Source organism: Hippoglossus stenolepis, chromosome 8, assembly GCF_022539355.2.
Source record: "Hippoglossus stenolepis isolate QCI-W04-F060 chromosome 8, HSTE1.2, whole genome shotgun sequence".
NCBI classification, from domain to species: domain Eukaryota; kingdom Metazoa; phylum Chordata; class Actinopteri; order Pleuronectiformes; family Pleuronectidae; genus Hippoglossus; species Hippoglossus stenolepis.
Genome location: NC_061490.1, coordinates 12,991,938 through 13,003,317, shown reverse-complemented (window position 1 = coordinate 13,003,317; position 11,380 = coordinate 12,991,938). Strand labels below are relative to the sequence as shown.

Genomic DNA, 11,380 nt, shown 5'->3' with positions numbered 1-11,380 from the left:
GCTAACAATACAATATAATACATCTTTGATCCTGGCCTCATTGACTCAAATACCTATTCAAACCTGTGCTTTTCCAAAATGTCAAATTGTGTCATCTGAAAAGCATTTATTCATCTCAAAGGGAAAATACAGTGTCATTGGACCAATACGCTCCAATAACAATAGTGAAAAACAACTGTGAATGAATGAAATGATACAGAGACGTAAGTTACGTGACAGATATATGATCTAAGAAATACTTTGAAGAAACACATGGTGTATATTTATTGAAAATGGACCTCTAAATGTTGAGGGAAGTGAGAAGTTGATTTAGTAAGATAGTATATGTAATGTTTTCCACAGCTTTCTACATGTGCTTGTAAACACGTGGTCACTGATGTGAAATAAAGGAACGTCTCTGTGTGGCTGAGGGAGATCAACAAAACGACTGAAGCTGAGTGAGTGAAAATTACAAGAAGTACTTTTCACCAAGTTGTATTTGGTCACGTGACGAAGATCAGTCATAGAACTAGAGTTGATAGAAAATGAGACGAGTCCAACTCCCAAACACACACATATAAAGCTGTACAGTCGCAGTGCTTGGGATCAACAGGTGAACTTAACATATTTAAACCGTGATTTGCTTTATTTTATAACAAGGTTTGAAGTTGAAGTCACGTGTTTCGCTTCCACGCAATGCTTCTGTTTCTTCCGTTTTTTGTCATCATTAGCTTCTCTGCACGAGCCACGGAGCAAGACGACAGATCGAGCTTTGTTCATTTATCTCTGAACACTCTCCTCTAACATGCGGTGAACATACACTGGTACTGAGGAGTGACCGGCGGCCATCTTAGTTGTACTGTGATCACAACACACCGCGCCAGGAAGTGAGGGAGCCGCTCTGTGTGTTGTGCTTCTGTGAGGTCAACTCTCCCTCAGTCAAACTACATTCAAAGAGCGGGCAGAGGTAACGCTGGCGTTTACTCACTTTTACTAGCTTGTTATAGAAATCGCGTACAACACGCACAGATATTAACGTGCGTGATATTTATTAGTGGGAGATCCGCGTGTGTGTTAAAAGTTCAAAGTTGGTTTGGTGAGAGAAAAAGTCTTCGGTCCGTTTTGAATGGCAGCCCGTGTTGTTAGCGCTAACTGCTAGCTAGCGTTAGCCCGCTCGATGGGCTGTTTTCTTTACGATTAGCTTTAGCTACGTGTGCAGGCATTAAACTGGTGCACATATCTTTTGTTTAAATCGCAGTTATTTTCCAGATAGACTCGGTAATGCATTTTAATCAGCTAACACACGGCCGGATGTCCGTAAGCTTGCACGCAGCTAGTTAGCACAGCTAGCGGCCCTAACGTACGTTAGCCAGGATGAGCTGCAACTTGAGTGATCACAGCGAGAAACTGGACTCATAGTTAAAAAACCGCGAAGCTTTGCAAAATGTGTCTTTATAAACAACCACTTTATTGTTACAGCCTAACTAGTGCTGCCGATTATTCGTATATAATCATCTGTTGAACATAATTGCTTGTTAATGTAAATCCCGACGTCTGCGGGATTAAACCCGTGTAGTTTCCCGCTGTTAATCAAACTGCTGCTGTGTCTTTCTGCCTCCATCTTTTTTAAACCAGAGGGAATTTGTTGTGACCCGCCAGCCTCCCAGGATGGACTCTGATATTTTGAACATAGAGGAGATAGTGATGGGCCGGGGGCTCCCAGACCCACCTCCTGTAGCCCCCCCGGCAAAACCAGCAGAGCCGTACAAGCCCATCACTTTGAATGGACCCCCTCTCCCCGCTGTTCAGTCCTGTAAGTTACACAGTGGCCATAACATGTTTATTGAATGCAAATGAAAGACCACACGTGGATCCCTCATGTAATTCTTTTACATCTCCACCCTCCAGACCAGCATGAAAACCTGCAGTGTTTCCAGTGCTTCATCACATTCTGCAGTGCCAAAGCCAAGGAAAGGCACATGAAGAAGAGCCACCGGGAAGAGTATAAGCAACAGCTTCAGCAGGTGAGTTTCACAATGCTAGTTCATGTAGTTCAGTAGAAACAGTGGCAATTTGAGCCACTCACAAATTTCTAAAACAATGTATATATACATATTAATACCTCTTTGAATTGGTGTTTATGACACACTTCCATAAGCACATATTTACACTGAGTTTTATAGTCTTTAAGTTGCAGCCAGGGTCCCCTTGCCCCTGACAAATTGTGCATGCTACTTAAATAGGTATGGAAGCATTTTTAAATGCTTTTGGCACCTACATTATATATATATATATATATTATTTCTGATATTTGAGTATTTTCCATAAGAGTTTAAAGGTACCGGAATTGTAATTCAAGAAAGTCGACTATTAAGAATGACTCCTGTTGCCTGCTTTGTCCTTGAACTGAGTGAATTTGATACACCGAGAAGTTCTTAATCTTGAATACTTTTGTATTTTTATTTTTTACAGGGAAACACATTGTTCACATGTTATGTGTGTGATCGCACATTTCTGTCATCTGAGGAACTGACGGCGCACCAGCCAACCCACAGCAAGGATGACAAGCCCTTCAAATGTGTTCACTGCAAGGAGAGCTTTAAAACATTCTCTGAAGTGCGTATAATATTGTAGTTTTTCTTTACAGAACATTTCTTCATAATCACTGCTAATATTAAAACTGAGTAATCCCATGAATGTTATTATCTGAAATTATTATCTTTTATACAATTAAAACTATGTTCCTATTGTCAAATTCTAAACACCTTCTAGGTTAATACTACTTATGTAAAGGTTGTGTTTAACATTTTACTCCTCACTTATGCAGCTCACAACCCATAGAAGACAAGTGTGTCCGGAGAAACAGTTGGTCTGTAAAGATTGCAATGAAACCTTCCGGAGTGCTGGACTTCTGCGTACTCATCGCCTGATCCAGCACCCCCGCCCAGATGTAGAGACCCCACCACAGCCAGAGGAGCCTGTGAAAACCCATCAATGCAAGAAGTGTGGTCAGGGCTTTGAAAAGGAGTCCGAGCTGGTCGCTCACCAGGAGAAATACCCGGAAGGTCAGCAATGCAACGACAGCTCTTCATCCGCCAAGAAACGCGGACGTCCTTCCAAAACCGAAGAACCGGCTGTTGCTGAGAAAAAGGGAAAGCAGAAAAAGAAGGATGAGGCAGAAGCACCTGAGGAAGCGGTGACGGCCAGCAGCACATCCGAGTCAGCACCACCTCCACCTGAGGAGAAGGGAAAGCCACGTTTAGCAAAGCGAGGCCGCCCTCCTAAAGCAGCAGCAAAATCCGAAACGGAAGAAAAGACCCCAGAGGATGAAGGCCAAGCTTCAGGAAAGGAGAAGAAACCTAAAGTAGACCCAGCACCCCTGCGTCAGCACCCCTGTCCTGAATGTGACCTCTCATTCTCCAGCTTGATTCAGCTCCGCGCTCACAAGAAGGAGAAACACGCCCCGCGGAAAGCCCACCCCTGTGACGAATGTGAAGAGAGCTTTGCCCGCCCTGAGCAGCTGGACGCCCACATGTCCAGGGCTCATGCTGTCGGCCGCTTTGCCTGTCCGACCTGCGGAAAGAGCTTTGGCCGTGAGCGCACCTTGAAAGCTCACCAAAAAAGCCACCCGGATGAAAAGTCCGAAGACCCAACTGCAAAGAGATAATTGAGTTATGGGGACATTTTAAAAAGTGTATGGTTTTTGAAGATTTTAGCCAGGAATTGTCCTTTTTTTCAATATTGAAGATTTGATGCTCCACACCATGGTTTCAGATGAGTTTGAAATGGTTTTGAGAATGACGTTTTAGCTAATTTTGGGTTGACTTATTGATAATGAGCTGATTAAACTATGGACAAACAGACACATGTTCTCAATTGACTAACCAAATGTTAAATCCATCTATTACACCCTTTGTCACAGAACATAGTTTATTTGTAAAAACAAATAGTCCTGATTAACTTCTTTTTTTTTATGATTTGTTTCAGTTTTTTTATGCGTGAAATGCGTGTGGTGTGAATTTATAACTGTCTTGAGTTTAACTCACTTTGTGGTAAAATGTTTTTAATGTTTTTTTCCTCCTTTTTTTTCAAAACCGATTGGGTAAGTACATATTATGAAGCAAATTAGATGCTAGTAATGATATGTTTGAATGTGTGTCAAAAGAAATGTTATGTACAGCTTCTGGTTCATATTGTGCATTTTTTTAACACTTAATATTTTGATTATGTTCCTTTCTAAATTAAGTCTCATTGAAAAATATTTTTTTTAACAACATTGCGTTCTGCTTACATTTTATTTTGGCCAATTTCTTCAGATTCATTGTGGAGTGGTTTGGCTTGTGGGCAGAAACGATCCCCTGTAATCATGATTTTTCTCGCAGTGTAAAAAGGTTCTCCTTTATTTTTTCACTTATTAGAATAATACTTCATGTCTTAGACATTTCTGAAATGGAACTCGTTGCTTTGTAATACTTTTGAGTCCCATAAGGATCTGTGTATATCATGTTATTCGCTGATTGGATTGTTTCTCTCCCCACTGCAATGTGTCTGGACACTGCAAAAAAAAAAGTAATAAAACATGCTATCCTAAGGGAGGCTGCTGATGAAATTACGTGCCTTTCTGTCTTTATTGTCACTCACTTCCAATACAGAAAACAACCTGAAAAGTGGACTTATATCGTAAGTGTTGATCTCAGTATTTGTACTCGCACACTGCATGTCATATGGGCCTGTTTAATGTTAATATTATTTCCTACCAAACAGCATAATTGAGACAAATGTGAGTTATGCTTACTCTATCTTTACTCTTTGAATTGCACGTCCTATTATTGCACAGCTATATTTACATTGCACATTATTTGCAGCAATGTTCATAGACAACAGTGGAACTGGGTTATTTAGAAGTCCTGTACAACAGAAGCAGTCTAAAATCATATAATATACATGTCCTTATGTAAGTAAAGCTGCAGCAAATTTCATTTTATTGTACTCTGAAGTAAATTACTTATTAGCTGCTTTTTGAGCTCAATGTGTTTGTTTGGAATAGTTTCCCAATAAGCTTGAGGTGTTTGGACAATAGACTTTAAGTAACATGAAGTATTTGGTTTTTATGTTATATCTGCTCCCGTTATGCTATCTTTTGCCTTGTGTTTTTATTTTGTTTTCATCATATTCATTAGCAAGGTAGTAAGAGCTTACTAAAAAGAATAGTCAAATACAATGCTATACTAATACTATATACATTCAAAGGTGTAGTGTGACACTGGTTGCAAATGTGGTAACAACATTAACTGTATGGAGCGTATTTGAATTTCCAACAAACATGCTATTAAAGGGTTAGTTCACCCAAAAATGAAAATTCACTCTATCTACTCACCACTATGCCGATGGAGGGGTGGGTGAAGTGTTTGAGTCCACATAACACTTTTGGAGTTTCAGGGGTAAACAGTGTTGCAGCCACGTCCTATACAATCAAAGAGACCCATTCTTCGAATTTGAATGTCGGGGCTTACAGACACTTGGATGACACCAAAGGAGCAGTATGGAGGCATTTAATGTTTTTTTCTGTTGTTTGAAGAATCGGTCACCATTCGCTTCAATTGTATCAGATTTAGCTGCAACGCTGTTTACCCCTGAAACGCCAAAAGTGTTTTGTTGACCCAAACACTTCACCCACCCCTCCATCTGCATTGTGGGGAGTAGATAATGAGTGAATTTTCATTTTTGGGTGAACTATCCCTTTAATCAAGTTATGGAGACTTATGACTGGGAGTAACTAACTTTTTGTAAATGTATGTTCTTATTCATTGTTAAACTTAGAGACTGCACTGCACATTACTCATCTTCTTGGTAGAATAGCTGTGTTGCTGTTCTGACATGTAGTACCCCTCCAAGACGCTGGGTGTGCACGAGCGCTCAGATCCCCTCTTCTTGCTGTGCTGTTTTCTCTTTTCCTCATTCGGTTCTCGTCTGTCATCGGGGCAAGTGACTGTGTGTATCTTCCTGTTCTGCTCTTTTCATCGCTCTGTTATCACGTCGTCTGGTCAAATCCCTTAGTTCGGTGTTTTATCTACGTATAAAAGTCGTTTTGAACCCAAGCGGAGCAGCGAACGTCGAGGATAAAGCGAATGTTCCCATCGTTCTGAAGCGCGCGCCGTTTGTTAGCGGCTCCTCCCGCCAGGTGAGCTCGGGTGTGTCGTAGAATAATTTCCATGGGGAAGTTGTTTGCCAACTTCTGTCGCAAATCGAAGAAGGACGGAAACGAAGAGCTGGAGGACGTGTCACACATGTAGGCGCTCGTCAGGTTGGGAGAAAAGGTTATTTGTTCATCATGAGTCCAGTTTCATAATAAACTTAAATGCTATGTCTTACAGGTTCAGTGTGTAAGATTTAGGTGAAAGGGATCTACTGGCAGAATATAGAAATAATCCTAGTGATGTTTTTACTTGTGTGTGTGATCATCTAAATTGTACAGATTGTTGTTTTCTTTACTGTAGAATGGTCCCTCTATATTTAAATACTTCATATTTACATCAGAAGCGGGTCCAATATACGGGGGCCGGGGGTAGCTATAGTAGCCCAGACTGGACAAACAGAACACCAGTTTTTAGGACAGATGAAGGCTAACACAGGTTCTCTTTCATGTTTTGAAGGGGAGGGTGAGGGGTATTCATCTGCAACACGAGACTTCACCACTAGATGTCACTACATTCTACACGCTGAACCTTTAAACTTTAACCCATAACCTCGAGCATCACCTGCTATTTATTTGAACGCCTGTCCCTCACTGTGTGTCACCCTGACAGAGCCAGCAGTCATGTCCATTGAATATACCATTGATATCCAGCTGACGGAGCTGGGATTTCCGGGCCTCCTGCAGCCACCGGACACCTCAGTCTTAGAAGCGTCCAGTCACCCTGCCACCTCTCTGTCCAACACACACAAACGAAGACTGCTGTCACTGGATGGCGAGGAAGCGGGTCCAGCAAAACGGACCACACATGGTAAAAGACTACCTCCTGCACAGAGTGTGCACGATGACCAGGCTGCACACTTAGAGCTTTCAGACACCACAGTGGATGTTCCCACCGCTGGACAGACGGACGAGCCACGGCTGATCATTAACGAGAAAGAAGACGAACAGGAAAGTGTACACAATGGAGAAGCTGCACAGGACGGTTCCACAGAGGAGCAGCAGGGTGTGGAGGATGAGTCAGATGACAGTGAAGTCTCAGATGTGTATGAGGAAGAAGAGGTTGACGTAGAAGAGGACAATGAAGAAGAAGAAGACAGGCTAAACAATGGTATGACTGAAACTCTACAAATGTACAATTGAACTGCTTGAATTCAAAATGCAATATGTGCAGGTATACTGGTGCTGACTGATTACACAGTCTTAATGCTTGTCTTGTACTAAGTTATTATTTCAGGTAGCGCACTGACAAATATAACAAACAATAACAAAACATTTATGTGGAGTTGAAGTCATCTGGCTTGATTTGGATGCTGCTTTTTAGAGGAATAAGTCTTGAAACATTTTTCCTAAAAAATACATTGAGAGATCACATCTGTTTTAGTGATTAACAGGATTTGTTAACAGTAATGAATTATAGATTATTGCCATTTATTCCTTTTTAAATCTGATGTAAGGTGATACCAACTGAACCAGAACATGTCAGTCCTCTGATTATTTCTAATATTCCATTTTACACCTGTCTCTTTAGTGTACATATTTGATCATGATCTATCCCATATCAAATTTTGTTCTTCTTTCTCCAGCGTCGAGTCCTTCAGACTGCTACAGCTGCAGTGTCTGCAATCTCCAGCTTCCCTCCAAATTAGAGCTGCAGGACCATATGAACCTGCATACCGGAGCACGCCCATATTGTTGTGCTGAATGTGGGAAGCGCTTCTGCCAGATTTACAACTACCGAGTCCACCTGCGCACACATGCTGAGACCAAAGCGGGCCGTCTCACATGCAGAGTTTGTCGCGTGAGTTTTGCGTCACAGAAGGATCTGGAGGTCCACCTGTCGAAAACTCACTTTGAGAACGAGTTCTACGAGTGCGACATGTGTAAACATGTGTTTACTTCTCTGGAGTTGTGCGAGTCGCATGTGCGGTTACACAAATGTACGCTCCCTGTTGTTTGTGAAGTGTGTGGCCGCAATTTCTCCTCTCCGAAATCCCTTGTGCGCCACCGGAAGAAGCTGTGCCACCGTGCTTTAAAATGCACAGACTGCTCAAAGACCTTTACTAGGAAGAATGCTCTCCTGAAACACAGCTTCTCCCATCTTGGTTTGCTGCCTTACACCTGCGTACGATGCCGCTGCCACTTCCGCCTGGCAGTGCTGTACCGCCAACACAAGTGTGAACCTGAACGTTTACACTGTGTCGCATGTCTGAGAGAGTTTGTTAGTCAGCAGGACTTCCAGCAGCACAAAAAGGACACAGGCTGCTGGGGTAACCAAGAGCCTAAAGGGGATGAGATCAGGTGCTTGGAGTGCGGACAGATGTTTGATAGTTCAGAAGAGCTTAAGAAACACGCCGGAGCTCACCAGAGGGTACTGAAATGTGCTGAATGTGGAAAGGGGTTCCGGTCAGCCTTGCTGTTAATGTCCCACATGGGCGGTCATGCTGGTCAGTCACCCTGCCTTTGTCAGAGCTGCGGACTTGGCTTTCCCCACCAGCAGAACTATGACAGCCACCTCAAGACCTGTGGGAAAACGCCTAAGCCTGGGGTAAGTGTTGGGACAGAGTTTTAAAAGACAATAACACTGTTTTTAACTGCATCCACCTATTTTCTAAAGCATCGTTTTCTTTTTGGTAAAGTTACATTTCTGACCTCCCATGCAGCCGTTGATTTAATTTGAATCTACTTCAAATGATTCAACCTCAAGACATTCAAACTGCAAAACAAACAGTAGTTCAATTTAAAATGTACTAAAATGTGAATTTAATAGCTGTGAAGGTGGGGTCACACTGGAGAAGTTGGAACAATTTTTGCTTAAATATGGACACAGATAATCTTTCTGTCTATCGACTGATCTACTAATCAATGAGCTCTTTGTTTGTCAATCTATAACCTAGAAAACACTTCCTGGATTCTCAAGATAGCAGTTCCCGTTTTTAAAAACACAATTTGAGATGTTTACTTTTGTGACGCATCATTCGGTTAAACCAGATAATACCAGGATACTAGTGCACGTGTACTGTAAAATGCACTCAATGCTAGTGGTAGGCCACTTTTTGGAGGATTTTTCTGATAAGTTCTTTTTTATATAGAATGTAGGTTTGCAGAAAATGTTGGTTGTTTGTGTTTATTCATTTACCAGTAACAAACAGCCACTCTCTTGCCCGTTATAATAATTTAAAAAAAAATAGTTTGACATTTTGTGAAATTATTTGCTTCACCACTTAAAAAAAGCATTGCCAGTAGTTGAAAAAGAGGGAACCATAAGACAAGAAGAAGTTTTACCAAAGCAGAACTTTTTGAAGTGAGACTGTGAGTTGTTAAACTACAGGCATCTGTATGATCTTATTTCATCTGAGTAAACAGACAAATCTAAGTTACACTATTACAACCTCCTCTGCTGTTGCCATGTTTGTAGATGTCATAAACTTTCGATTCAGCGCTGCCCTCTAGTGGATGTATTGCTTAACAACATCCAACAACAAACGCATTGGAAGTATGTGGACAGTGATGTTTACATTGTTTAATATGGACGTATCCCTTATCATATGTAGAGGCAGCGTAAATGAGCCTTAGGTATAACTTTTAATATCCTTATGTTGGTTGTATTGGCATGTCACACTTATGTATTATATATTATTTTTGGTCACTGACATGTGTCTGTTGTCTTTCCCATTTCAGAGTGCTCCCAAAAAGCATCCGGCTTCAAAGACCTCTTCATCTGAGAAAAGGAAGCTCAGTGCAAAACCAGACTCATCAAGTCCAGCAAACGTAGTCGCCATGCTTGCCGCTGGGTCTGGTCCACCAGACGGATTATGGAAGCTAACCCTTGACAAACACCCGCCCCCCGGTGTTAAACTTGTTTTGTTTCTTCCCGTGTGTCCAACTGAAGCCAACGGCGCTCCCCTCTCACATGCGATTTCTACACACCTTGGAGCGGATGCTGCTCTTGGAGTGCAGCCGAACAGCCCTCTGGATTTGGCAACTGGTATTAAACAGGATCCAGAATGTGAAGCACCTTTGGATTTGTCTAAGAAGTGTAACTCATCCAAGTCTGCTCTGAGCGACATTCCTCTTCACACTGTTAAAAATGAGCATCAAGAATTTGAAATCTCAGGAGAAACTAATGGCACCGAAAAACAAGTTCGTAAAAGCAGTGACACTGAAGCAATTGTTACAACAAATCCAGGAGAGGCCGATACTGAAGTGAAGCAGTGCAAAATGGACCAGATGGATCTCTCCCCTCTTAATACTTCCTCTGAACTAATCGTGGATATTAAGAAAGAGCCTCAGTCTGATGGCTCGGATTGTGATTTAGGGTCAGCGAAGTCCTGCTAGCTGATAAACAGGATGCCAGAGAAAGAAATTAAGGTTTAAGGGTTGACGTTTCACACCCTGCATGTTCGGTTAAGGAGAAGTTAAATGCGTTGAAGGCAGGTCACATTTTCTACCATTCATAGGACTCTCCTGCTATTTTTCTGTCCCTGTCGTTACGTAAATGTGGATAAATGACAGGGCAGAATTTCTTCTTCCATGTGTATGAGTAGATTTATATCTCTATCGGCCCCTCTATCGGATTACTGTATGACTTCTGCTTTAAGAAAAGACACATTTTTTTGGTCTTAAATCCTAACAAAATGTTCCGATCTCCATTCTTCTGAATTTTATTTCTGAATAAGACTTGTGACTTAGGCAACCAGAGCAAAATGGTACTGTAATAATTATAAGTCTCTGCAGTATACTTGGGTTTATGGATCTGTTATTAAGTTAAATGAAAACACTGGGTTTCTTGGTATTCAGCTGAAAACTTGAAATGGATGCATTTTTGTCTATATACACTTTACCTTTAGTTCTATGTTAAGTATTATATGGATGAATAAATAAGTAAATAACAGCACCTCTCAATAATATTACAATAATACTTGATATTGAAAAGTTTGCAGGTATGTTTATGTTTTTCTAAATGCAAATAAACATGTCTTTCATGCAATATCAGCTGATGTATGTGTTGACATTCTTCATTTGTAAATCTACAAGACTGCTGTGTGAGTGTGTGCGCATGTCTGTTTATAGTTATGGGGGCCAATTTTAGTTCAATACCATCATTGTGAGGACATTTTGACTTTGTGAGGACATTTTGGCTGGTCCTCACAAATTCAAAGTGCTGTTTGAGGGTTAAGGGTGTAGTTCACCCACAAATGAAAATTC

At 41.4% G+C, this 11,380-nt stretch overlaps 2 protein-coding genes across 4 annotated transcripts; both read left to right on the top strand.

Annotated features, from left to right (window-relative positions):
• Window positions 1-498: 498 nt before the first annotated feature.
• On the top strand, window positions 499-4,588 carry LOC118114029 (zinc finger protein 574-like). Its single transcript, XM_035164218.2, has 6 exons — window positions 499-592; window positions 711-946; window positions 1,615-1,792; window positions 1,888-2,003; window positions 2,452-2,595; window positions 2,807-4,588. The coding sequence occupies exons 3-6, from the start codon at window positions 1,648-1,650 to the stop codon at window positions 3,644-3,646; spliced, it is 1,245 nt and encodes a 414-aa protein (XP_035020109.1). The 5' UTR covers window positions 499-592; window positions 711-946; window positions 1,615-1,647; the 3' UTR covers window positions 3,647-4,588.
• Window positions 4,589-5,906: 1,318 nt separating this feature from the next.
• wu:fe05a04 (oocyte zinc finger protein XlCOF28) lies at window positions 5,907-11,172 on the top strand. Of its 3 annotated transcripts, none has more exons than XM_035164493.1 (4): window positions 5,907-6,160; window positions 6,786-7,283; window positions 7,759-8,720; window positions 9,854-11,172. In XM_035164493.1, exons 2-4 carry the CDS (start codon window positions 6,797-6,799, stop codon window positions 10,508-10,510), a joined length of 2,106 nt encoding a protein of 701 aa, XP_035020384.1. In that variant the 5' UTR covers window positions 5,907-6,160; window positions 6,786-6,796; the 3' UTR covers window positions 10,511-11,172. The 3 variants fall into 3 exon arrangements, with proteins under 3 accessions (XP_035020384.1, XP_035020382.1, XP_035020383.1); XM_035164491.2 differs by having other exon boundaries at window positions 5,907-6,283; XM_035164492.2 differs by having other exon boundaries at window positions 5,907-6,296.
• The last annotated feature ends 208 nt before the right edge of the window (window positions 11,173-11,380 follow it).

Excerpts from the sequence above, each read along its gene's own strand:
- LOC118114029 (XM_035164218.2), top strand. The coding sequence starts at position 1,648 with ATGGACTCTGATATTTTGAACATAGAGGAGATAGTGATGGGCCGGGGG. Across the intron at positions 2,004-2,451 it reads ATAAGCAACAGCTTCAGCAG|GGAAACACATTGTTCACATG; the intron begins GTGAGTTTCACA and ends TATTTTTTACAG. Across the intron at positions 2,596-2,806 it reads GCTTTAAAACATTCTCTGAA|CTCACAACCCATAGAAGACA; the intron begins GTGCGTATAATA and ends TCACTTATGCAG.
- wu:fe05a04 (XM_035164493.1), top strand. The coding sequence starts at position 6,797 with ATGTCCATTGAATATACCATTGATATCCAGCTGACGGAGCTGGGATTT. Across the intron at positions 7,284-7,758 it reads AGAAGACAGGCTAAACAATG|CGTCGAGTCCTTCAGACTGC; the intron begins GTATGACTGAAA and ends TTCTTTCTCCAG. Across the intron at positions 8,721-9,853 it reads GGAAAACGCCTAAGCCTGGG|AGTGCTCCCAAAAAGCATCC; the intron begins GTAAGTGTTGGG and ends TTCCCATTTCAG.